Source organism: Spodoptera frugiperda, chromosome 16, assembly GCF_023101765.2.
Source record: "Spodoptera frugiperda isolate SF20-4 chromosome 16, AGI-APGP_CSIRO_Sfru_2.0, whole genome shotgun sequence".
In the NCBI taxonomy this organism is placed as follows: Eukaryota; Metazoa; Arthropoda; class Insecta; order Lepidoptera; family Noctuidae; genus Spodoptera; species Spodoptera frugiperda.
In genome coordinates this window covers 2799719-2823729 of record NC_064227.1, presented here as the reverse complement: position 1 = coordinate 2823729, position 24011 = coordinate 2799719, and the positions used below count along the sequence as shown (strand labels likewise).

Genomic DNA, 24011 nt, shown 5'->3' with positions numbered 1-24011 from the left:
TTAAGGGTTTTTATTGATTAACTGAAAATCACGATTTACTCAGGTACATCATACAATGGCGACGCGGCGACGTCGCGCACGCTGCTCATGATGAAGAGTCCCTTTGTGACTCAAAACTAGTAGAGCTTTTCTCAATTAATTTACGTGTGTGGAACATGATTATTAGTTAATTTAGTATGCCACACGATAGTTATTATAAAAAAATGATTAATACTAGAAAGTGGTAGAGAGTTGAGAAGTTAGCGATCAGTGTTCCGACTTGATCGAAATCTTCAAGGTTCGAGTGAATAGGTTGCTTATGGGCAGATGTGCTCCATCTTAGGCCGCATCATAACTTACCATCAGGTGAGACAGTGGCCAAACGTCGACCCATTAGACGTAAAAAGATGTCTTTGGATAAATCGAACCTTGAATTGAAATTGCGTCCAAACCACCAGCTAGGCGTAAAGATTATGGCATACCCACTTATGTAGAAGAGGCTCATAGTCCAGCAGTGGACTTGTCACAGTCATTGACAATAATTTATCGATTATTTTGGGAAATTTTATTTCACTAGAATTTCCAAATTGTTAATATTAGAAACAAATTAAAGACAATAATAAAACATTAAATTAAGCATATGATGTAATATCGATTTAAAAAACCCAATCTTTAAGACAAAAGATTATAGAACCATTATAGAAACAGACAAAAAGATAGAACATCCAATCAAATACAATAATTAGGTATTTCCCCGAACGCTTAATGGCTGATAAAACATACATAACAATATCAAAGTACAAAAAATATTATGCAATCTCATATATGTATCTATCTATAATATGTATGTATGTATTGTAATCTGATCTGATTATATAGTTATTTACTATTGATGTCATTGTACATAACACCTGTTATGTACTTGTATTTGTAAAGACAAGAATTACCTTAAAAAACCCAAGAAATAATCCTATTATCGTAATAGTTTATCAATAGGAATCTACAGTTTGGTACGAGCAAATAGCTTCGCTAGAGGACTGACCGATAGACAGACATTTTTTGATATAATATATTTACTCTGACGTTTAATAGTGCCTTTCATGTCCCTTTCCTGTCTTATTCTCGCTTTGAATAATATGATGACGATATTATAAGCACTTGTAACGCCTCTGGTGTTTCGGGTATCCATGGGCAGCGGCGATTGCTTACCATCAGGTGATCCGTCTGCTCGTTTGCAGGCTTATACTATAGAAAAACAGCTACGATTGGGGTAGTATTGTTTTAAGATTGAATAATTATTGAGATTTTATTGCATTGAAATTGCATTGACATTGAGATTGGTTTTAAGAGTAAGCACCCAGGTCTTGGCAAGGGGATAGTGGTCAGGAAAATGCTGATGCTTTTGATGATGCTGCTACTCATCTCTTGGTAGCTAGCTATGATCAGGTCTTCAGTTAACTACGTACCTGTAGATTTTCCTCATTTACCAACAAAATTACGTAACAAATGACGTTTCTAAGAATTAAATTACTGTGCACGTAATCTGTTTGATAATAATCATATAAACACGTCTTTTAGTTCACGTAGAGTATATCAGAGACGTTTATAGATATTCTTTTACGTATATTTTTAACTAGTTTATTATCAGTTCACTATAATGGAACCTTTTTTCTTGTGATCTATTTTTGCCAATAAACGTGAATTGTTGTTAGGAGTGGAATCTTTTGTATGGTAGAGTAGGCCCATATTTTTTTCAAATACCGATTCCTGACTAACTACAACTTACATATCCTCACGCCTATCTCCCATTTTTATTCATGTCGTAAGTGTCGTTTTTAATAAATGCAAAAGTTTGTATATTTCTTTGTTTGTTACACCTTTACATCAAAAAGGCTGAAGTGATCGGGATGAAATTTGAAATAAAGCTACAATTTGGTCTGGATTACTACATAGGCCACTTTTAATCCTACGGGCTCGGGCGAAAGCTAGTAAAAAATATTTGTATATGTATATTGTCAACTATTATTCCTAAAGTAATTTAAAGTATTACACTAGTTAAATCATTGGACTGTATCTATTCACGGTTCAAAACTTAAAATAAGCTTGCCTTAAAGCGTGATCTCCACCACTTCTCACCTACATGATCACAGTTTTCCTCATTTACCAAGTAACATCACGTAAGACATGACGTTTGTTGGGTTTAAAATATTTGTGCACGCAATCTTTGACTTGTAATCACGTTCAGATAATGTACATACCTTTCTGAGATAACTAGTTAGTCATCATCATCATCATCAGTCTACAAGTGAGTGTCTTCTTAGAAGACCTCTTCTTACTTCTTACAAGAAGAGTCCTTTGCTGCAATCGGCACTTACAGAGAGAAGAGAAGGTTAGAGAAGGAGCATTAATCACCACGCTTAAGGCGGGTTGTAATTAGAAATTATAAGTTTGAAATCGTCAACTCGCTTTTATTTATTTTTTTTTTGAGTGGTGAAATTATCTAATGACTTCTCCCGCCTTTGGCGAGAGGGAATGTCAGAGTCTGATTGACTAAAAAACACCCCGTTCCTACTCCTGCTTGTCGAGCCGGAGCCCCTGTGCTAGGCAGTCCGCAGCTCCGAAAATTATAAGTCTAGGTTTCCTCACAATCCGGAGTTGCAGACTACCTAGCGCCTCTCTCGTTTCACTTAAGGCGGGAGAAGTCATTGGTTTCCCTAAAAAAACCGGTTTCCTCACGATGTTTTCCTTCACCGTCTATCACTGGTGTCGAAATAATCTTGTAAGCGTTTAAGATAATGTAGATACCTGCCTTTGTGAGATAACTAGTTAGTCACTGGTCTAATATTAGGCGCCATCACATTCCTGTACGCGAATACCTATGTCACGTAACGGTAACCGGGTTACAGACGGAAATACAGACTAAATACTGTCTTAGTTACGTCTCAATAAGAGTTTGGGATCGTTGTTTTTTGTTTAACTAATATACCTAGTCTTGCCATAAATATTGTATTAAAGAAAAAATATATATTGTACAATGTATTGACGCCAAACTGAAAAAACACAATTAACAATCGTATAAAAATTACATATTCCAAATTCAAATGTAATTTTTTTTATGTGAACAGTATTTATGGCCAGACTAAGGCCGCGTTTCCATTGAAGCGGAGCGGGGCGGAGAAGAGCTTAGCGGTGCACGAATTGACCAATCACTATGCTCGAAATCTCCGCTCCGCTTCAATGGAATCAGCATGAGCGGGGCAGAGCAGAGCTGAGCGGATATTCATAAAAATATATAGCGAGACGATGCGGTGCGGAGGGCAGCGGGGCGGTGCTATGCGGAGGACAGCGGAGCGGTGCGGAGCAGCGCGGTGCGGTACTGTACTGTACTTAAGACAAGGATAGTGACACTAACACGACGCCAATGCTAACGTGTGACAGAGACATATAATCGAGTACCGAGTATTGTTGAGTATTGTATTACACGAAGATTCACGAAGTAACCAAAAAGGGATTCCAAGTAGCGTGTGTGAGGGTGTTGTTTATCGATTTTCTTAAAATCGATTACTACGAAACAAATTACTTATCAAACAAAAATATATTTATTTTCAATGTTATATTGATGTTTTAAATTTTCTTAAACAGTCGTTACTCAAATAGTCGTTAATGATAATTGATATTCAAGTAAATCATAACTTTCAATTGAGAAAATACTTTCTTTTAGTTTTATTTTCATGTCGAAATATTCTATTATATAAAAATAAGTTGGATTTTCCTTCCTGACGCTATAACTCCAGAACGCACGAACCGATTTCCATGGTTTTGCATTCGTTGGAATGGTCTCGGGCTCCGTGAGGTTTATAGCAAAAAAAAAAAATTAGAAAAAAGTCAAGAGAAAAGCCCATCTGGTGGCGAAACGGAGTTCGCCGGGGTTTGCTAGTCGTTTATAAAATTAACTATATTTGTAAATCTTATTTAGTTTAATATATCATATAAAAAAAACAATAAACTCTAAATGAAAATATCGATTGCGATATTTGATCGATAAAGGGTCTATTGTATTTAGACATGGTCAATCTCTCAATATGATTCCAAAAGTATGCTCCGCTCCGCCTCACTCCACTCCGCTGACCATTTTTCACCGCTCTTCTCCGCCCCTCTCCGCCCAGCTCCGCGTCAGTGGAAACACTGACAACTTTTCACCGCTCTTCACCGCTCTTCTCCGCCCCGCTCCGCGTCAATGGAAACGCGGCCTAAGTAATTGGTGTTTGTAAATGAAAGGTCTGTGATGATATTTTATGATACTTACTAGAAAGGTATTAATATTATGTTAGCTAAGGTATGGTTTTGTATGGAAAGATATGTACTATTTATGCGTGCTGTTGATGTGTGCTATGGATTGCTTTCTTACTATCGATACATCGTATACTCAGCATCGTATAGCTGGGCAGCTATCTGTAGAAACGGTGACATAGTTTCACAGCTTAGCTATAGGAAGTCGACAGGATTTCAAGAATAAATATTTTTTAACGTTAGTGATGTATCTAATACCATATTCAATATGAGTTCGAAAAGACTGATGACTGTTGATGAAGCGAAAGAGGTGTGTAAGAATCGCAGCAATTGGCGTTCCATTGTCTCTGCCTACCCCCATGGGAGACAGGCGAGAGGTTATGTATGTATGTACGTATGTATTCGAAAACTACTACGTCGTGAATTTCAGACGGACTGTAAGTAAAGTGTAGCCGACAGTACACAAGCATAATATGTAAATATTTTTGTTATTCTATCACTCGCTTACTGGGAAAGCGTGGACGCATCGTTCCATGTATTTCTGAAGGTTAATTGTTTTGGTAAAAACATGAAAACATTATCTTCGCGTAAAATCTTTAGTTACAAATAGCTGACACATATTTTTTTTTTGGGAAAACCTTATTTCGTAATGTTTGTGCGTTTGTGTAAACAATGGTCTAATTAATTATTTAGTAGATACCTAAATATGAGTTTATCTTATGGGAAAGGAGGCATATGACATGAGCAGATGGATCACCTGATGGTAAGCGATCAGCACCGCCCATGGACACCCGCAACACCAGAGTATTCACAGGTGCGTTACTTGCCTTATAAAAAGGAATACGCTCTTTTCTTGAAGGTTTGAAGGTTCTATCCCCACTATCACTACTTTCACCGATCTCTAGTTGCGAAAAAAATATAAAATGGTTGAAATATTTACAAAATATTTTTATTAGCCGCCCCCTAAAAAGTGCCGCCCGGGGCGGGCCGCCCCTGCCGCCCCCACTACGCTACGCCACTGTATATAATATCAGTATTTCCTTACTAAATATCTTTAAAACTGCGATTCTCTTACTTAGAAAAGACTCACATCCCATACCACATCAGTAAACCATCACCTGCTTTTAATAATGATTCTTGAAGAAAGCTACAAGCTAATCAATACCTCTTTAGGCCACCTACAAATCAAGACCCCAAGTGAAACTTGCACACAAAACCTTAGACATAAAAAACCAAAATTACAACTTAATAGCTCAACCTACAAATCCAAATCACAATTCAGACTCAAACCTCATCTACTTGTACAACAATAACCTCATTAACATTTAAAATCTAGTCTAAAATCTAGACTAGACTATCCTAATTTTAGACTCAAAAGATCTAGGCGTAAAAACAAAAAAGAAGAGTAGCCATAATTATTATCGTCTGCCCCCATTTGATTGGCGAATTGATAACAAAGAAAGCTGCTTAACCTTGACCGAATTCCCTAGATACGTATTCATTTTTAAATCATGTGTAATGTGTAGTGAACTGGTGAAGATTGTTTAACTCTTGTTCAGTGATTAAAATTGCGGCTGTGGACTAAGCTCAACACTACTCGCTTTTCACATTATTGGCACTATTTTTTAAAGGGGTTAAATATCATCCAATGACTGACGAGTCCTCCTTGGCTGAGACGAGGAGTGTCAGACTCATACTGATTAAAAACCACCTCGTTTCTACTCCTGCTTTTCAAGCTAAAGTCCCGGTAAACCCGTTATGTAGTCCGCATCTTTGGATACCCTACTGGGCCCCATTTGTGGAGGTCTGATGACTCTTTGAGGCTCTGAGCTTGTTGGATTTTTGTGTCGAGTCTGGGTGTCATGTGTATGTGAACTTGTATGTTTGTAAACGCACCTACGATACAGGAGACAATCCTAGTATGGAACAGCGTTTAACAAAAGAAAAAAAGTATTGCGAGTACTTACTCATCTTAATTAAATATAGTCGTAATTAACAATCTCTTACATTTATTACATTTATTCTTAGTGTTTTCAGCAATATTTACTTAAACTCACACATACACGTCTTGTGTGTGTTTTCACAGTATCTGCGCTGTAGTCTGGCGAATCCTCCCTCATGGCCGTTTGACACAAAATTCGGTCACGAGACATTTATTTTTGAGACAAGTGGTGACATTACTTCACATTACCACCAATTTCTGTACTCATAATAATAAAGAGAAATAATTTTGATTGTTTGTTTGTTTTGAATACTGACTGCAGTGCACAGAACCACTTTGACCATCTTTGGGTCATGCAACCTTTTTTTTTTTTTGGGTCTTTTGGGTCTAGGTGTGATGTGAATTTGTATGTTTGAAAAATGCACTGCAATGTGTCTGGCCTTAGCCGCAAATAATTATAAAGACCAGATTGGCGATATATTAAACAAGGGCCAAATTAAAAGTATCCTTAACCGACGAGCATGCATGAAAAGACTGATGACTGTTGATGAAGCAAAAGAGGTATGTAAGATTCGTAGCAATTGGCGTTCCATTGTCTCTGCCTACCCTCATGGGAGACAAGCGTGAAGTTATGTATGTACGTGGATTCTAGGCAGATATTCTAAATTCTATGCGAGTGAAGTCGCTGGCAGAGCACTAGTGTTTAAATAAACGAAAATAAAAATTGGGACAAGACGTTTTATTGCGTGATTTTATTTTATCATCGTGTACTTGGTGACTAGACAGTTGTTTTGCATTAATTTTATTTCTTAGGTAATTTGGTAGTGTTCGTAGGTGGTTAAAGGTGTGACTGTATGTAGGTAGGAGGGCTGCTAGCGCGTTAGTGGGGCTCCGGCTCGAAAAGCAGGAGTAGGAACGGGGTGGTTTTTAGTCAGTAGGAGTCTGACAGTCCCTCTCTCTCCCAAGGTGGGAGAAGTCATTGTATATTTTCCCCCTAAAATAAAAATTGGTGTGACTGTTGAAATAGGTTTTATTCGATTTTCGAGTTAAGCAGCGCCATTTTAAAGTTCTCAGTAGTCTGTATGTACAGTGTAGAAAGAAGTAGCCATATTGGTCGCCACGCAAGCTGGTCATATTTATGAGCTCATGTCGAGAGTTGAAACTAATCGAGTGTCCTCCTCGAAATTAATAAATACTGTCTCTATAATGAATTCACAGCCACAGGTATGACAATCAAGATGACAACATTTTTAACATTTTTGGAGATGTTATGGTCACCCATCCACAAAGCAACCGTGTCTAGCGTAACTTAACCTGATTCACAAGCAAGTATTTAGTCACAATGTCTCCAAAACCTATTACACGGTGGTAATCACAAATAACTTCACGCCTTGTTTCCTTCACAACAAGGTAAGCAGGTAAGCAAGGCATCTTATAGATACAATCTAATTGTTGACAATTAACACATAAAATGTAGAGATGTGTGTCAATGTGTTTGTCATTTTACTTTTGTTTTATAGTCTAGAAATTACTAGAGTGACAAATAGATTTTAGCGAGCTAATAGCTTTCAGTTTGATTATTGAGACACAAAACATCACATTATCAGCTTAAAGGTGGCTACTGCTGGCCAAAGGCCTCTTCTCACGGAGAAGGTTTGAGCAACAATTCAACTTATAATTAAAAATTATAAGTTCAGGTTTCCTCACGATGTTACCCTTTGTCAGTGGTGTCTAAATAATCTTAGAAAGCTCATAGTCCAACATAAGTGTGGGAGAGCCATGCTTCGACACAAATAAGCCAGCTCGACCGAAGTGATGCACGGCCTCACAGAATACCGACGTGAACACCGCTTGCGTTGTGTTTTGTTGTGTGAGTGAGGTTACTGGAGACCCAATTATCCCCAATCTTCCCAATCCCTGATTCCCCAACAACCCTTAAATTCCTAACCTCCAAAGACCCGGCAACGCACTTGTAACGCCTCTGGTGTTTCGAGTGTCCATGGCGGCGATTGCTTACCATCAGGTGATCCGTCTGCTCGTTTACCGGGCTGTTGATGATGACGATGATCTCTACTTATTTGAGGAACAGCACGTGTAATGCCATGAACTACATTCAGCAGGTGATTTTTATTGTTTATGTAGTTAATTTGAAAATACGATTACGTAGCATAGTACAGATTTTTGTAACAAGTTGTATAATCTATATCTAATATAATATTTTATTATTTGAATGTGTATGTTTGTTTGTTTATTTGTTCTTTTTTTTCGTTGGAACAGAGTTTTGGATTGAAGTATTTTTTATGGAATTTTAAAGGGATGTGAAGGGACATACATAGCTGATTTGTACCATTGGAAATGACATGGATCTCGTAAAATAACTGGTAAAAAAGGGTAGATTGGTAGCTAGCTGGTATATTTATTCACATATTTGTGTACTGGTTTGGCTATGAAAGAGATTTTATATCTGTGATAGCTATTGTTCATTGGTCGCCGACATTGCCCAGTGGATAAACTAGCTGGAGTGGCACATAGGCAGGACACATAGTTCGGGGAACCGACGGCATTTGGAGCAGAAAAGTTATATCTAGTGGAGACCGCGTACCGGCAAGCGCGGCGTAGAACGCCCACCAATAAGGTGGACAAATGACCTGATTAAGGTCGTGGGGAGCCGCTGGATGCAGTTTGCTACCAACCGGCCTGTCTGGAATCTGGAAGTCATTGGGGTAGGCCTATGTTTAGCAATGAGCGTCTTGTGGCTGATGTGATGATGATGAGCTATTGTTATTAATGTATCATAGGAATTAAAATATAATTAAGTGAAATCTATTTTACATCTCGCAAGCATTGTATCAATGGTCACTATAGTCATAGTAATTTCTTTGCTTAAAAGAGCAGAACCAAAGCATTTACTCGTTAAATTAAAATTGCTAATTTATACAATGACTAATTAGATTTATAATAAAACATTGCTTTAATCAGCCATATTTGGTATTCATGTCTAGACCTTTTTTACTGATTAAGAGAAGTAAGTAAGTAGGTTACCTAGCGATAGACGCATGTACTAATCTGCTGATCTCATATTTTTAGCTGGTCTGATGATTTTTACATAACACCTGACACATGTCATAGTATTGCGCCTGTGTTTTGTTAATGGGTGAGTCAGAGAAGTAAGTATCATTGATTTTAATATTAGAAATGCGAAAGCAATTGATGGTCTTTCTTTTACGTCGTAACGCATCGGTTTTATGGAATGGTTTTTGTGGCTTGAGGAAGTCTTTTTTTTAAGGGGGGAAAATCCTCCTATGACTTCTTATTTCTACCGCTTTGAGCAAGGTGAGAGGGAGTGCCAGATTCTTACTGATTAAAAACCACCCCGTTCCTACTTTTCCTTTTCGAGCTGGAGCTCCAGTAACCACGCTAGTCTGGAGGGTTTTTTAAGGAGAAAATTATGGAATGTCTCCTCTCGCCCTGGTTGATCCGGAAGAGAGTGTCATACTAATTACAAACCAGTTCCTACTCCTGAGTTGGGCTAGAACCTCGGTATATTATTGTGCTTGACGCATAACCCTGGCCAGAGAAGTTAGAAGACTAGAAAGTGATATAGGCTATTTTGGCTAGCTAGTAATATCGTGTTTATTTCTTTAGTTATATTGTTTAACCTCATCATTGCGGATATCGGCACCCAGCTCGCCTTTAACTGAATTTGACGTAGTCTCCATTGCTACAATTGTTGGCTTATGCTTTGGGGCACCTATATCGATTACTTTGGTTATCTGTCTTACCACTATTAAGCTTGTTATAATGCTCTGGTAATGTTAATAATAACATAACTGGTAATTAGTGACGTGAATGGGCTATAGTTAGCCTTCTGCATAATCTCCTGATATTTTGTGTTATATTATTTTGATATAGAGTACCACTGTTTCAACTCAGTTATTTTTGCAGTAGTTTGTAGTGTTTTTAAAGTGTTTGTTGTAGTGTTCATTCAATTTTATTTCTCTGTTGAGTAGGTACTATTCGTTTTCTAATTAATGTGAATCACATCAGTTTGATCTGATGATGAATTAAGGTTGTGTCTTCTTGTCTTACCTATATTATTAAACTCATAGAGTATTATCAACCCTGTAGGGTATCTGTTTTTTTAGTTATTGTATCATTTTTGTAGTATTTAGGTGTGTGTTTGCTCTGCATCATCAAGTTAGGGTTATAGAAAGGAAATAAAATTCATAAATAATTGTAATGTACACAATTTATTCATATCGTATAGTGTTCTTATACAAAGATAATAAATTGTAAAATCCTCTTTCACGGTCCGAATAATAAATAAATACTTAGTATACCATCTTCTCAGTCCTATCACATGCCCTTTAGAGCAATACTAGGAGTAACATTTACAATATTAAACTGAAATACTTGCCAACTAGCATCTCTTAGGATTCGATACATTTACAAATTTAATCTTGTGTCTACCACGAGTCCGTTTCTCACTACAACTCGAAAACATCTCGCTGTTACTCTAATTATCAACTACCATTCGCTTTTCAAAAGGAAACGAATAGATCTACCGATCGAGTTGCAGTGAGTCACGAACCCGTAGTAACGACCATGGTTCCCGAAAGATGAAATCGCTTTTTTCTTTTTTTACTAATAAGTGTACAAAAATATTCCTTTATGTAGCTATTTATAAAGGTAGGTATGTATTGTAAAAGGCACTGGTATTCTTGTTTTTGTTATATTTATCAATACATCTGCCATTATAGGATTTAATGTATGAAGTATTATTTATGTCTTACATATTATTTGCGATTTCTCACCAGTTCACCAGAGGACCTATCATCTTTTTGGTTCAAAACTTAACGGGGCAATCCGAAATGAGAAATATACATTAATTTTATAAATAACCATCTAAGTTGGACTTAAATTTACTTAGATCAAAGCTTACAAACTACTTATAAGAACATAGTCTTTAGCCATCGATTTTTCACTATCGAGTCTTCGAAAAGATGAAACAGATCTACTACTTTAACTTAATTACATATACATACATAGCTCATCACTAAAAATGCATTTTTTATATCCTATCACTGAGTAGACAAGTTTTATCTGTTCGAAAAGTCTGTAAACCGAACATAATTAGTCTCATTTTCATATGAAAGGGTCCAGGAGGCGCGTCTACGACGACCTGCCACTACTTCTGCCTACCCTACACGAGTACATACTATACATCGACCACGACAGACAACTAATAGGAAGGATTACAAATAGGCGTCGGCTTAGCCGCTTACAGCTGCACAATATGATACAAATATAATATTCATCTCTTTACAACGTGGTAACTTCATCTACTGGGAGGGGAGACAGTTTGTACGAGCGAGTGCGACGCTGGGCGCGGGCGCGGAGCGCGGGGCGCGGCGCGGGCGCGGGCGGGGGCGGCTGCGCGGTCCAGGCGCAGGCGGCGGCTGCTCAGTGCTCGTGCACGCGCGCCTTGTTCTGGTGCATCATGTTCTTCAGCGTGGCCACCTCCGTCGCCAGCCGCTCCAGCTCCGCCTTCAGGTGTGTGTCGTCCTCCTCGGGCACTAGCCTGTCGTCCGGTCGCTGCGGCCTGAACTCCGCGCCTATGGAGATCCCGGAGTCTCTCTCGTCACTAGAACCTTCCCCGTCCCATGAGGGTGAGGATCGGGGACCTGGCTCCTGCTTTATGTGCTGAAGGGAGAGCAGGGCGCTGGCGACGTCCTTGTCGCCGAGATGGGATTTATGGCGAAGTTTGAGCGGCAGCCCGTTGTTTTCGGGGGCGTACTGTTCAGCGGTCTCATCCCCTGAGCCTGAGAGAGAGGACAGCTCGTAGGGGGAGGGCACGCGGCGAGATCTGGACAGATTGAGAACGGAGCCGGGGGGCTCGTAGTGTGCGGGGTGTGGGTAGTACGCCTCGGGGGCCGGTAGCCTCTCCTGGTAGGGCTCCGGCTGGCGCTGGGGTGGCGGGGAGGGGGGCGATGCAGGTGCTGCTGGGGGCGGTGGTGGTGGCGCGGGGAACAGTGCGTTCGGCGTCAGCTTACTCCTCTTGGTTACACAGAGAACTTGGTCACATGTAGGTAGAGTGGCCAACACCTGGTCTATGCTTATGAGGGTTTCTCCGCATATTCCATATTTTTCCTTTATAGCATCAAGCTGTGCTTTGAGTACGTGGTTCTCCTTTGACAGTTCTACGACGCGCTGCTCCAGAACCATGTCATTGAAGCGCCTCTTTTCTCGGGAGCGCTTGGCAGCTTCGTTGTTTCTCCTGCGACGGTCCCAGTAACCATCATCTTTCTTGCTGTCGGGTATGAACTCCCTCTGTTTGCGCTGGCCGAAGAACTCCTTGCGTTTGTTGAATTCGAAAGGAGAGTAGTCATTTGGGTCGCCGGGGCTCCCCACGGGGCCTTGGCTCTGGTCCATTGGGAAGTGCGGGGAGACGGAATGGCGACCTCTTGGAGGTGGTGGTGCGCGGGAGGGGGGTGGCACGGGGCCCAGGGCTCCGCCACCCGCTCCGCTCAGCAGCTGCTGCTGACTCAGGATGAACTCGGCAACCATGTTTCGGCGGACGTCGATGGGTCCGCACGAATTATCACTGTGGTTCTGAAACAAGAGAGAAGTTACGTTAGTTACAGTTTGTAAAAAAATTCGCTAACCGTTGCAGTTGTCTAAATAATGTCGCTGTTACAAAATCGGTCGGTTGCAAAAACTGAATGTCGCAAGATCCCGCCGCTGCAAAGTTGTTGCACGTGGATCACCTTTGTGAAATAATGTTGCCACATTTCAACGCTTTTCACTCCCTTCATGTTAGCCAAACTCATTAATAAGTCGTGTTTCTTAATTTTACCGTGTTACAATGGATTGGTAACCAATTTTAAGGTTACAGCGGATTTCTTCCGTTACAAAACTCACTTCCTATTGCTGAACATTGATTTTGCTTAACAACTAATATTACGATGGACGTTTTAAAATAGAATGATTGCAGAACACTGACGTCGAAGGCGACTGATGGATGATTATCGATTACATGACAAATTAATTGAAATACCCATTCGAATTTAATTACGAGTAATTTTTTCAAGACGAATTTGGATCAGATATTTCGAAATTTACCTTACCATGCTTGAAACACGTGACAATTAATAAGTTTCCTCCATTGGGGTTAAACTAACAATAATATTTAGCTTTCGTAACAGTCACGTTGATATTAACGTGGGCTAAAATTAGCTGATTTGTCGACGCGTGATACGCCGAAAGCATCACTCAACACAATGTCGTTCACCTTTATGTAATGCGGCTGCTCGATAGGACAATCGATTTACATAAATCATGTACATTATTCGATTAACGATCAATTATGAGCCGGTAATACAGGAAGTGTAAAAAAATGTTCCAGTACACATTGTTATCAAGTTTATTATCCAAAACTAACAATGGTAAGGATCATTTGTAAGTGCCTATTGTGGCGACTTAGTTTGATTGTTTTTTCAAATGATTTTAAAACAATGAGAGTTGCACTAGGTTGTGCATAGAAAAAAAACTCCATCACGTTTGATAACACGCGGTCTGAAGGCAGGCAACGTGAGAGTTAGTTTTTTAAAAGAAAAATTATGTGTTTTCCACAGCATTTTGTCGATTGTAATGTGTCAAAACACGTGCGTTCAATAAAAAGGACGCGGATCAACTGATTTGAATTTCGAATTAAGTTTGTAAATTTCAAATCGATTTAAATTTCGAACCAATATCCGCCAGCTTCGAGATTTAAACAGTAATTAATATTAAGAAGAACATTTAGTATTAGAGGCTGAATAGGCAATAGATTGGTTGCTTCAATTTTTTTCTCTATGTCATAAAGCAAAGTTGCTAAAAAGAATGATTGTGTTATTGATACGTTCCGTTCCACGACACGACAAGATCGGTGTCAGTAGGTCGGCCCAGATGCGCCGGCGCCCGTTATGCCGTCTAACTGTTTAAATAATTGCGCCAACTTTAATTGCTATACATTGTTATTGAAAAATGACAGTGGGATCTATGTTGTGCTTAATTATATTGGATTAAGGTTAATCAGTTCGAATCTAGGTTATAATTTAGACCAATTAAATAAGATAAATGTTTAACTTCAAAGTTTTAATGAAATGTTAAAATTATGTTGATTTGAATTAATAGAAGCGAAGTTCCGTTAGTTCAATATTACTATATTGTACAGTTACATATAACTATTCAAACATTTTTTTGTCGGTTGCCCCGTTCGAAACGCCCACTTTATTAGGTGTTAATTTAAAACAGTATTCAAGCTCGTAATACATGGAAATAGTTTCGTCACAACGTACGGGACTTTGGACTCATTGGTGACATGGACTTTAAAACAAACAAACCTCTTTTATGCAGTCTATGATCGCCGGTACTACCAACCTTCAAAATTGAAACGTCACTTTTTAAACTTGGAATTGCAAATTGATCGCAATCTGTTTGAGTAAAAAATGCGTTTTTATACAGTAAATTATGATTTTTTGCTCCATTTGCAAAGAGATTAAGAGAAAAATGTTACCGCCCGTTATGCTGTTGACGCTTGGCGGAGCACAGACAGTTAAACACCGTTTCAAACCGAACTGTTACTATTTAGCATTGGTTATAAAAATATAAGCATTGTTAACTTTTTGTTGTTACTTTTTAATGAGGAAATTTTTAATGCGTCCTCTTTGCAACTCATGAGTTTACTTTACGGATTTTATAAACTATTATTTTAAAATCTTTATAACATTAATTAATATAGCAAAATTAATTGGCTTAACAACGATGAAAACTGGTTTTCTGACATTAGTATGACGTACCAATTAACACTTACTGTAAATCATATATTAGATTAACCAAACGTTGATTTAGAAATATAATGTAACCGCCAAACGGTGACGACACTCTAAATAGTCGTTTCATAACAGTATTACGAGTTTTAGACATCAGTGATGAGCATAAAAAACCGTTTTTGGTTGTACCGTACGAACCCACTTTTGGGATAACGGTGCGGCAGCGCGAGAAAGTACTCGATTAGTGATAACTGTCGATTGTCAAAACCCGCTTGATAGTTGCTAGCAAACGTATTGTGTAACCGTTAGACCGCTGCTATTGACCGTGATGGGAAAATATTTGGCTTCAAATAAATCGATTTGAAACTGTGTCTAGTTCCTTCTAGTCACGTTGTGTAGGGCTGGACCTACGCAACACTGCACGTGTCATAGGTCGAGAGCCGGCTTCCACACGTGTCGACCCCTCCAGTCTAAATATAGTATAGTTTTTACTGTCTTCGCTCTTATTTCCTAAATGCGTCAATTTTTGTCACGTGTGCATTGAATCGTGTATTCCTTGTTGTTTTATATTTATGGTAAATAATGTGCATTCGAAACTTAAGGTTGCTACTTTTTACCGCGTCGCGTTTAGAGGGTTATTGTTATAATTTTATTTTAATTAAACATTCGAACACGTTTTGTTGAAAACGTGTGTTTAAGATTAAACAATGAGAAAAAGAAGAAACAATAAAATTTATTTCGCTCAAGTGTTTGCATTAATTATATTAATTAAATTCTTTAAAGTTATTTTGTCACGTGTTTTTGAATCAAGATGTTAAAATTGACTCTAGTTAGAACAAGTTCTTTATCAAAGGCATTTCGTAACAAAGTGACTAGTGAGGTGTTTACTGAGTCATTGTACAAAGTTCTATCTAACAAATACTGATAGCATTTATTTACATAGGAAATATTTTAGTATATTACACAATTAATAATACTATATAATAATTATAGAATGATTCAATAATTCCAGATTAATTAGTTCCTGTTAAATTCCACCAACAAAGTGACATAATAAATGCAAATGCACAGAACACATCAGCGTCATAGACTATGCACGTGCTTAGGCACGAGGTTGCCTTTGATTATGTCATTAGAACCGCGATTAGAATTAGAAATAGACAAGTCTCGTGCACTATAAACGTTTAGTATTTTTATAATCGAATTTAATTACTATTCAATGTTTATTAATAAAAAAACGATTTAAAATTTTGTTCGAATTCTATTTATAGTTCCTAAGCCCCCACCCGATATTGTTATCTGTGGTTCGACGTCAAACGTTTTTTTTTTTCGGATAGTGTTGTGACTCAGACTCATGAGAGAGAGGTCCAGAGTGTAGGGAGGTAGCCCTGTTGACTTTAGTGATTTGTTCGTCCCTATACCTGCACCACACGTGCCAAAGCGTGGTCAGGTCACGCGGCCACGAACACGTGTCCGCTGTACTTGAACCTCACGTTGTGTTGCGCAACGAACCGACCCAAGCACGTTTGCTCTTCTCTACATAGTTATATAAACTGCAACGTGATCGAAGAACGTGAAATTTAATTATTAATTGCCTTTAATGGCGTTGCCCTTGGCTTTGACAGTGGCATTGTTTTCATCGAATATTTATACGGGTTTTTTTGCTTATTTTCTTCTGAAATTCGATTGTTTTAGGGATATTGTCTCTGTTGTTCTACTAAGTTGATGAGTTTAAGACAGAAACTGGATTATTAACTGTTAATTTAAGAAAAAATAAACGAGTTTGGCAAACTTGTAGAAACTAACAAAGTCAAGTATAATTATTGTAGCATTCGTGTCAGTAGAAATAAATAACAGCGCTCTTGACCTTAGTTTAAATAATATATAATCGGCGCCATCTTGGAAAAAGTAGAGAAAGTAGTACAGCGGTAACTTTCCACGCGCTTGCCGTTTATTGCGCGGGAAAAGTGGGACGGCCGCCATATTTGATTTGACGCTTACCACCAGCTATGAAATGTTAGAATTACTTTTTTTAATACTTTTTATAATTCTGTAGGCATTTAAATCGTGCTAGTTCATTTGAAAAAAATACATCGTGACATTTATTTTTTCCTTTTAAATATTTTTATTTGAATAATAGTTGTACGGTAACACTGAATCGCTGAAATCAACGTTTGGTACGTGAAAAAGTAATACTGAGAAAAGAAAAGAAAATAATTCTGCGACAAATGTTTTTCCGGGTAACAGTCTCGATGAAAACTTAGCAAGAAATAGAAAACTGTTGCATAATTACATGACGTTCCTGTTGGCGCCAATGGCTCATTGTCTGTGGTTATGAATTATGTCAAGATGCGAATGTTTTGAAAACTTTGTGCGCGTCGAGTCATATGTTATGTCTTAGAATCCGTCTGTTACCGTATCCACGTTATTTTAACTTACCATCTTCGAAGCGTCGTCCCCTTGATATATTTCAAACATTTTTACAACAAATATTACACATATACTTGACCGATTTTTCGCGCGCAAGACCTAATTAAAGTCGGGAGCGTTATTTCGGTACTGGCGGCCTCTATCGGTCGACTCACGATAATGGTTTGGTGTCAAGGTTATATTTCGTAACACCGATACATATATGTGCCAAGGCTTTTCCGCTTTTCCGGTAGAAATTGTCTTTTTAAATAAAAGATAACGAATGATAACAATTGTTTGAGTGAATCAGTTTTAAGACAAAGAGACCTAGTTACGTGGCCTTGCTCTACCTGCTAATTGCTACATTATTAAGAAACATTTAACCTATTTCCTTGTGCTAGATTCGTCAAGCTTGTAGTTACATAAGAGGCCTACTTCGAGGAAGTGTTGTAAGAGGAGCGAGTGTTTTGTTCCGAGAGGTCATTCGTGTCGAGATAAGAAACAATTTTTGGGTCTTAGTATCGGCCGTCATAATAATGAAGTATCATTATCATTTCTGACTCACGGGGATTCCCATTAAATTGAATTGTTTTTCTGAAACAACGAATGCAAATGTCCTAGTTTCTTGGTGTCTAAAGCATCAATCACTGATATTTCGGAGCTGCTGTGTCCACAGTGGGCCACGTCACAGCGGTCCACTTCATCGCAATTGGTTGTACGCATACACGTGAGCATCACTAAGTAGGTTACAGTTACGCAGTGTGCGAGATAAAAAAATATAGGTCAAGTTATCTTTGCTTGTCCTCGCGTCGATGAAATTATCGCTCTTGTTATTGCGCGTGAAAAAATATACTTACGTAACTGTTGTATAAAAAGCATAATCCAGACAAATATGTCGAGGGTTACATCCCAATGTCGTTACATTTATATTTTGTGTAACCCTGGCTGGATTTTTTCTTTATCTTTTGCCAATATTGACTAACGTATTCTGCTAATTAGGTGACGGTCTTAGTGGATGGTGTCTGAATGTAATATGTTTACTTAGGTATCGTTTAGAGTGACTCAATTATGACTGGATACCGATAAATGCATGTCGATTTGCGGTTAAATAAACGTTGCGACCTTACCAGCGTTTGTATTGCTTTCCGTACAACCTTGTATTTAGTTCCGTATTACATCACATGCCTACAATGCATTTCGTGATAACTCTATCTACCTGTTCGACACGCCTTTGTTCGATTGTGTAGCTATTTAAAATTAAAAATGTATTTTTGGTGCGTTTTACTGACTTACGGAAGTTTTATTTGTGGAATAAACAAGATAGTAAAAAACGTGGCTGTATGAAGCAATGTGTTGGGCACCTTCATTTGTCTTTGGTCATTTTTGACAGTTGAGAGTTCGTTGAACCTTCGCCATTTTTGTTCTTTAGCGGGTTTTAGCGTGGGCTTGTTAGTTTGTACGTTTAGTACGTGGTAGACGTCACGTTGTATTGCAGTCGGTTGTGCAACACACACCCTGGGGGTTACGTCATTGTATTGGCGACCTTTACAGGCGATCGATTGTTGCACCCATACTGCATGTCTATGGAACAGGTGGTGGCTAATGCGATTCGAACGTTTTATTTTTTCCTATTTGTTCTTTTTTTGAGTTTATTTTTTTTTTTGGTAAGGGAATTAAAAGTTCTGTTCTGGTTGTATTTTTTTTGCGTTGGGTGTTGTGAATTTTATGTTGTAGAGTTGGGAAATTATTTTTATTGTCAGTATTTATTATTTCAAAAATAATTTCGTATTTTATAATTGTTAAGATTTATTATGGAAAAATATTACAAGAATCTATAATATGTTTTTATTTAACGCGGTACCTACTTGGAAATATATTTTAAAAAATCTAACAAAAACTAAATCCTAAAAATACTACATGCGTGCAATGCAACAACTACTAAACAATAAAGTGCAATATTAACAAAAAATCTAGTTTCCGTACATCCGCGGGCGAATGCACGCCGGATCGGAACCTTGAACCACTTGTGTAAGCGACTCACAATGGCTTACGACAGAACGGTGCCAGGCGCAACTTACGACACCAACCAACGCAATCCCGCAATTAAACTGACTACACACCACTATTACTTGTACTTTACCAACATTACATTACAACACAAACGAAAAATAAACGAAAAAATCACGAAAATAAAAATAAAAATGACACAGCACTATTCGGCTAAATACACCTTTATCAGATTATTTCGTAACACGTTAGATAAACGAAACACAGGATAGTATTCGAGTAAACAATTGTACAAAAAAAAAAAAACGAATTGTGTATGTAACGTACATAAAATGCGACGAAAACATTATCGAGGAAGCAGAAATGCAAACAAAAGATTGAAAACAAGGTGAAACACGGAGGGCCGACATTGAGAAGTTTCAAGAACATAAAGAATTTAACAAATAAAATGATTAACAAGGCATTTTGGCACGGAGCTCATGAGATGAATAAACAGATTTCGTAGCGATGTCAATGACTCTGGATGAGGAAAATGGAAAATTATTTCAAATCTACTGCATTCTATTTTTAAAATTATAATTTTTCGTAATTACCTACTAGACTGGTTGACGTTTCGATTTGGTGTCGAAATTCAAATACGATTTTTTTTTCGTTTAAAGAACGATTAATTTTTTTTTATTGTTGAATTCCTATTTTAAGAAGTTTTGAATTTTTGTAATCTGCATAATATTGTTTGTTTTCATTAGCATTGTCATGTAAATATTTTAATATTACAATTTTGTTGTTTGAAATTTTTACTATCTTGAATTTTTCGAAAATATTTTTTTCTATTAGTATCCTGTTCTAAATTAATTATTTTAAGGAGATCCATTAACTTTGAATAACAATTTGATTGGAAAATGAAAATCACGATTCTAATTGGACTTATAAAATTTTTCCCAAAAACTTTAAAAAAATTCCGACATTCAGTTTTTGCACGAAACTCTACAAAAGAAAAAATATAAACAAACAAATGAGATACTTACAAAAATATTTGCGGTGTTTTTGCACTCCTTATCCGGAATTATCCAAATCGTGGGTACAATAGCATAATCCACAAAACAGTAATTCACAACGTTCTTATCGCTCACAGTTAGTTTATAAACAGTAAATAAATATAAAATTCAATGTTTCACTCCCACTTAATCACGTCCTGAATGATTTTTGTCACTATCACAATGTTTGTATGACGAAATATCCACTGCGTATGGCGCTGTGTTCCAATCGCTTGGACAGGTCCGTACTGCGTGAAGTCTCGAGTGCGACTAAATTTTGTAGTGGGGTCGCTCTACACCCAGCCTGCAACACGCACACACCGACACCGCTATCGTGGTGTGCGTCACCGTGCGCCTGTGTGCGTGGCCTGCGCTTGTGTGATATTTACGTAATGCCCTGACGGAGTTCGTATAATCACTTTAGCAGTATTGAGTCAATGTGCCCGATTTTTTAGCTAATTCACAACTATTGAGTCATATGTTTGTCGCTTTTTGCGTTTTCCATGAAATAATTTAATCGATTGATAAGCGTTCGCTTTAGTTTTGGACAATTACGTGGCGTAAGAATTTCGGTCTAGTATTTTACGGCGTTACAATGTTTTAACTACGAAAAGTTGGGTAAATGTTAATTTTTTTAAAACGGTATTGTCGGTAATGGATTTTCGTAATTGCCTATTGGCTGTTTGTTACAAAGTATTTTGTTTTCAAAATATTTCGTAATTTTGTCTCTATTTTGACGAATTATCTTTGTTTGTTCCTTTGTTTTAGCTTCGTATTATTTTTATTGAAGTTAGTAAACAAGATAGTAGATTATTATTATTAATAAAAATAATACGCAGTTTACTGTTTTCGTACTTTTCGAGTGCTACGGGCTACGCAATTGCTACAGCGTAGCAGGTCTACGAATATTAGATAAAAAAGTAATTATAAATTATTTTCATTTAATTAATTATAATTATTTAAGCTTCTAGGTATTAATTTGGCAGAGATTTAAGCTTAAGCCTTACTTATATTGATTAATAATACCACTTAATTTTATTGTAGGTATTTTCATGATTCATGTAAAAACCTATTCTGACTTCTAGAACTGTAAAACAGGTTCCAAAACGAGATAGTTCGTCATTGCCCAGTAGGTATGTAATATTACATCAAAATAAGGAACTATTGCGAAACGGTCAAGCGTGAGTTGTGTCCACGTCATAGGTTTATGACATCGGTTGTAACAAAGGTAGTGTTTTGTCCCGACAAGGTTGAACTTGTTATTGAAAATTTTACGTGTTTGTGATTATGACTAATAGCCAGTCTATCTATGACATTACGTCTGGTTTACAGAATGTCTAGATGTTTATCATGAAATAAGTTTTACGGGGAAATTTGGATATTTATAAACAGTGCTATAGTTATTTCAGATGGACAGAACCGAGTGATAAGATAATGGTGATGTTTTTCGAAATTTATGATTTTCATAAATTATCAGAATGATAATAATTGCGTTTTGTTTACTACCTCATTGGTCTGGAGGTCATAAGTACATTGGTGAGTTGAGAAAAATATTATTGTGTGTTTCATGAGGTCGTTGTCTTGTTTAGTTACGTGGTCATGTTAGTAGCTCTTCAAGATTCTTGGGTCAGCCAAGACAATTGCTTGTTCTTCTCTATAGGAATCTACACTTTGGAACAGGCAAATAGCTCACTAGAGGACTGATCGACAGACAGATATTTTTTTGGAATTTTTGCTTTGACGCCCAAAAGTACCTTCCCAGTCTATTTGAAATTAATAATTTGAACTTTGACTTTGAAATGAGGTATTCCTCGAAGCGCAACTGTTTTGAAGCGCACCTCTCCAAGCGCACCTATTTTATTCCTCGAAGCGCACCCGTTAGTTGCGCTTCAAGGAACTATTAAAAATATTAATTTTTATTTCCTCGAAGCGCACCTATGTTTTATTTTCGACTAGAGAGGGGATGCTAACTGAAACTATCGATAATAAGATATCGATAATCTGATACACGTAGCGCTATCTATGAGCAAATAAGGTTAAACCTTTAAAAATAGTTTCTTGTTTATGTATGACATCGCAAAATGAAATGTTCCGCTTGAAACCGCCAATCAACGAGTGTTATTAGTTATTTTATACAATATTCAAGAACTCTGTACTCTTTTTTTTATTGTTAAATGGGCCGACGTTTGGCCGTTATCTCACGTGATGGTAAGTAATGATGCGGCCTACGATGGAGCACGTCTGCCCAGAAGTAACCTATTCACTCGGGCTTTGAATACACCCAGGTTATACCCATCAGGAAACACAGACTCCGGCAAGGAGTTCCAATCCCTAGCAGTTCGCACTAGGAAGTTTGAAGCGAAGCGTCGACTCGTCGACCATAGATTGTTATTTTTTTTAATAATGATCCTATTGAGTGGCCAAAGACCTCAACCGAAAGTATTAGTATAATACGTACACCTTTAAATTTGTGACAATAGATGCGCGTGTTGCGGGAGCAGTGTACACATATGCGCGCACGCACACACATACACACACACAGACAAATAGAAAGACAGTCAAGCCGTAGCCATTTTTGGGCAGTGGCGACCCCACGGACCTGGCTCCCGGGAGAGGCCCTAATTTGTAACTCCGGTTAGTACTCGTGACTATCCGGAGTAGCCTCTCCTGCCTCATTCTTGCCTTAACCGGCTGGTTTGAGTGGAGATTCGCAAGAGTGGAGTTGCCTTCAGCTCCACTTGGGCAAGGATGTATCCCAGTAAGATGCGGGTAGGGGTCTTGACCGTACTTCCGGGAGTGCTCTGATAGCCGTGTGATGCCTCTTCTTCCTCAAGTAGCTCAACGTATGCTCTCTTGTCGCTACATGCTAGCGGCCGTTTTCGGGGGCCAGGATTTAAAAATATTAAAACAGTAATTGAGTTTGCTAGTCACCCCCTGCCTGTTTATCCGTATGTATCAATATTGGTCAGGGGCAGTTAACCGGTTAACTATTCCACAGCCACCCACACCCATATCCCTATCATTTTCTTTTTACCATATCTCACAATAGTCCTGCATCAGCCGGGGATTGTCCTTTGGTGTACTTCCATAGTGCATACAGGAATAATTATACGTATTATACTAATACTTTCGGTTGAGGTCTTTGTCCACTCATTAGGATCATTATTAAAAAAAATAACAATCTATGGTCGACGAGTACAGAGTTCTTGAATATTGTATAAAATAACTAATAAAAGTCGTTGATTGGCGGTTTCAAGCGGAACATTTCATTTTGCGATGTCATACATCGACAAGAAACTATTTTTAAAGGTTTAACCTTATTTGCTCATAGATAGCGCTACGTGTATCAGATTATCGATATCTTATTATCGATAGTTTCAGTTAGCATCCCCTCTCTAGTCGAAAATAAAACATAGGTGCGCTTCGAGGAAATAAAAATTAATATTTTTAATAGTACCTTGAAGCGCAACTAACGGGTGCGCTTCGAGGAATAAAATAGGTGCGCTTGGAGAGGTGCGCTTCAAAACAGTTGCGCTT

At 37.9% G+C, this 24011-nt stretch overlaps 1 protein-coding gene across 1 annotated transcript; it reads right to left on the bottom strand.

The window, feature by feature from the left end:
• Nucleotides 1-10442: 10442 nt before the first annotated feature.
• LOC118280634 (proline-, glutamic acid- and leucine-rich protein 1) lies at nucleotides 10443-20760 on the bottom strand. The gene is made up of 2 exons (XM_035600874.2): nucleotides 20466-20760; nucleotides 10443-12823 (listed from the first exon to the last, which is right to left on the bottom strand). The coding sequence occupies exon 2, from the start codon at nucleotides 12776-12778 to the stop codon at nucleotides 11675-11677; it is 1104 nt and encodes a 367-aa protein (XP_035456767.1). The 5' UTR covers nucleotides 12779-12823; nucleotides 20466-20760; the 3' UTR covers nucleotides 10443-11674.
• Nucleotides 20761-24011: the final 3251 nt, after the last annotated feature.

What these genes read in the sequence shown, in the direction of transcription:
- LOC118280634 (XM_035600874.2), bottom strand. Translation starts at nt 12,778, where the DNA reads ATGGTTGCCGAGTTCATCCTGAGTCAGCAGCAGCTGCTGAGCGGAGCG.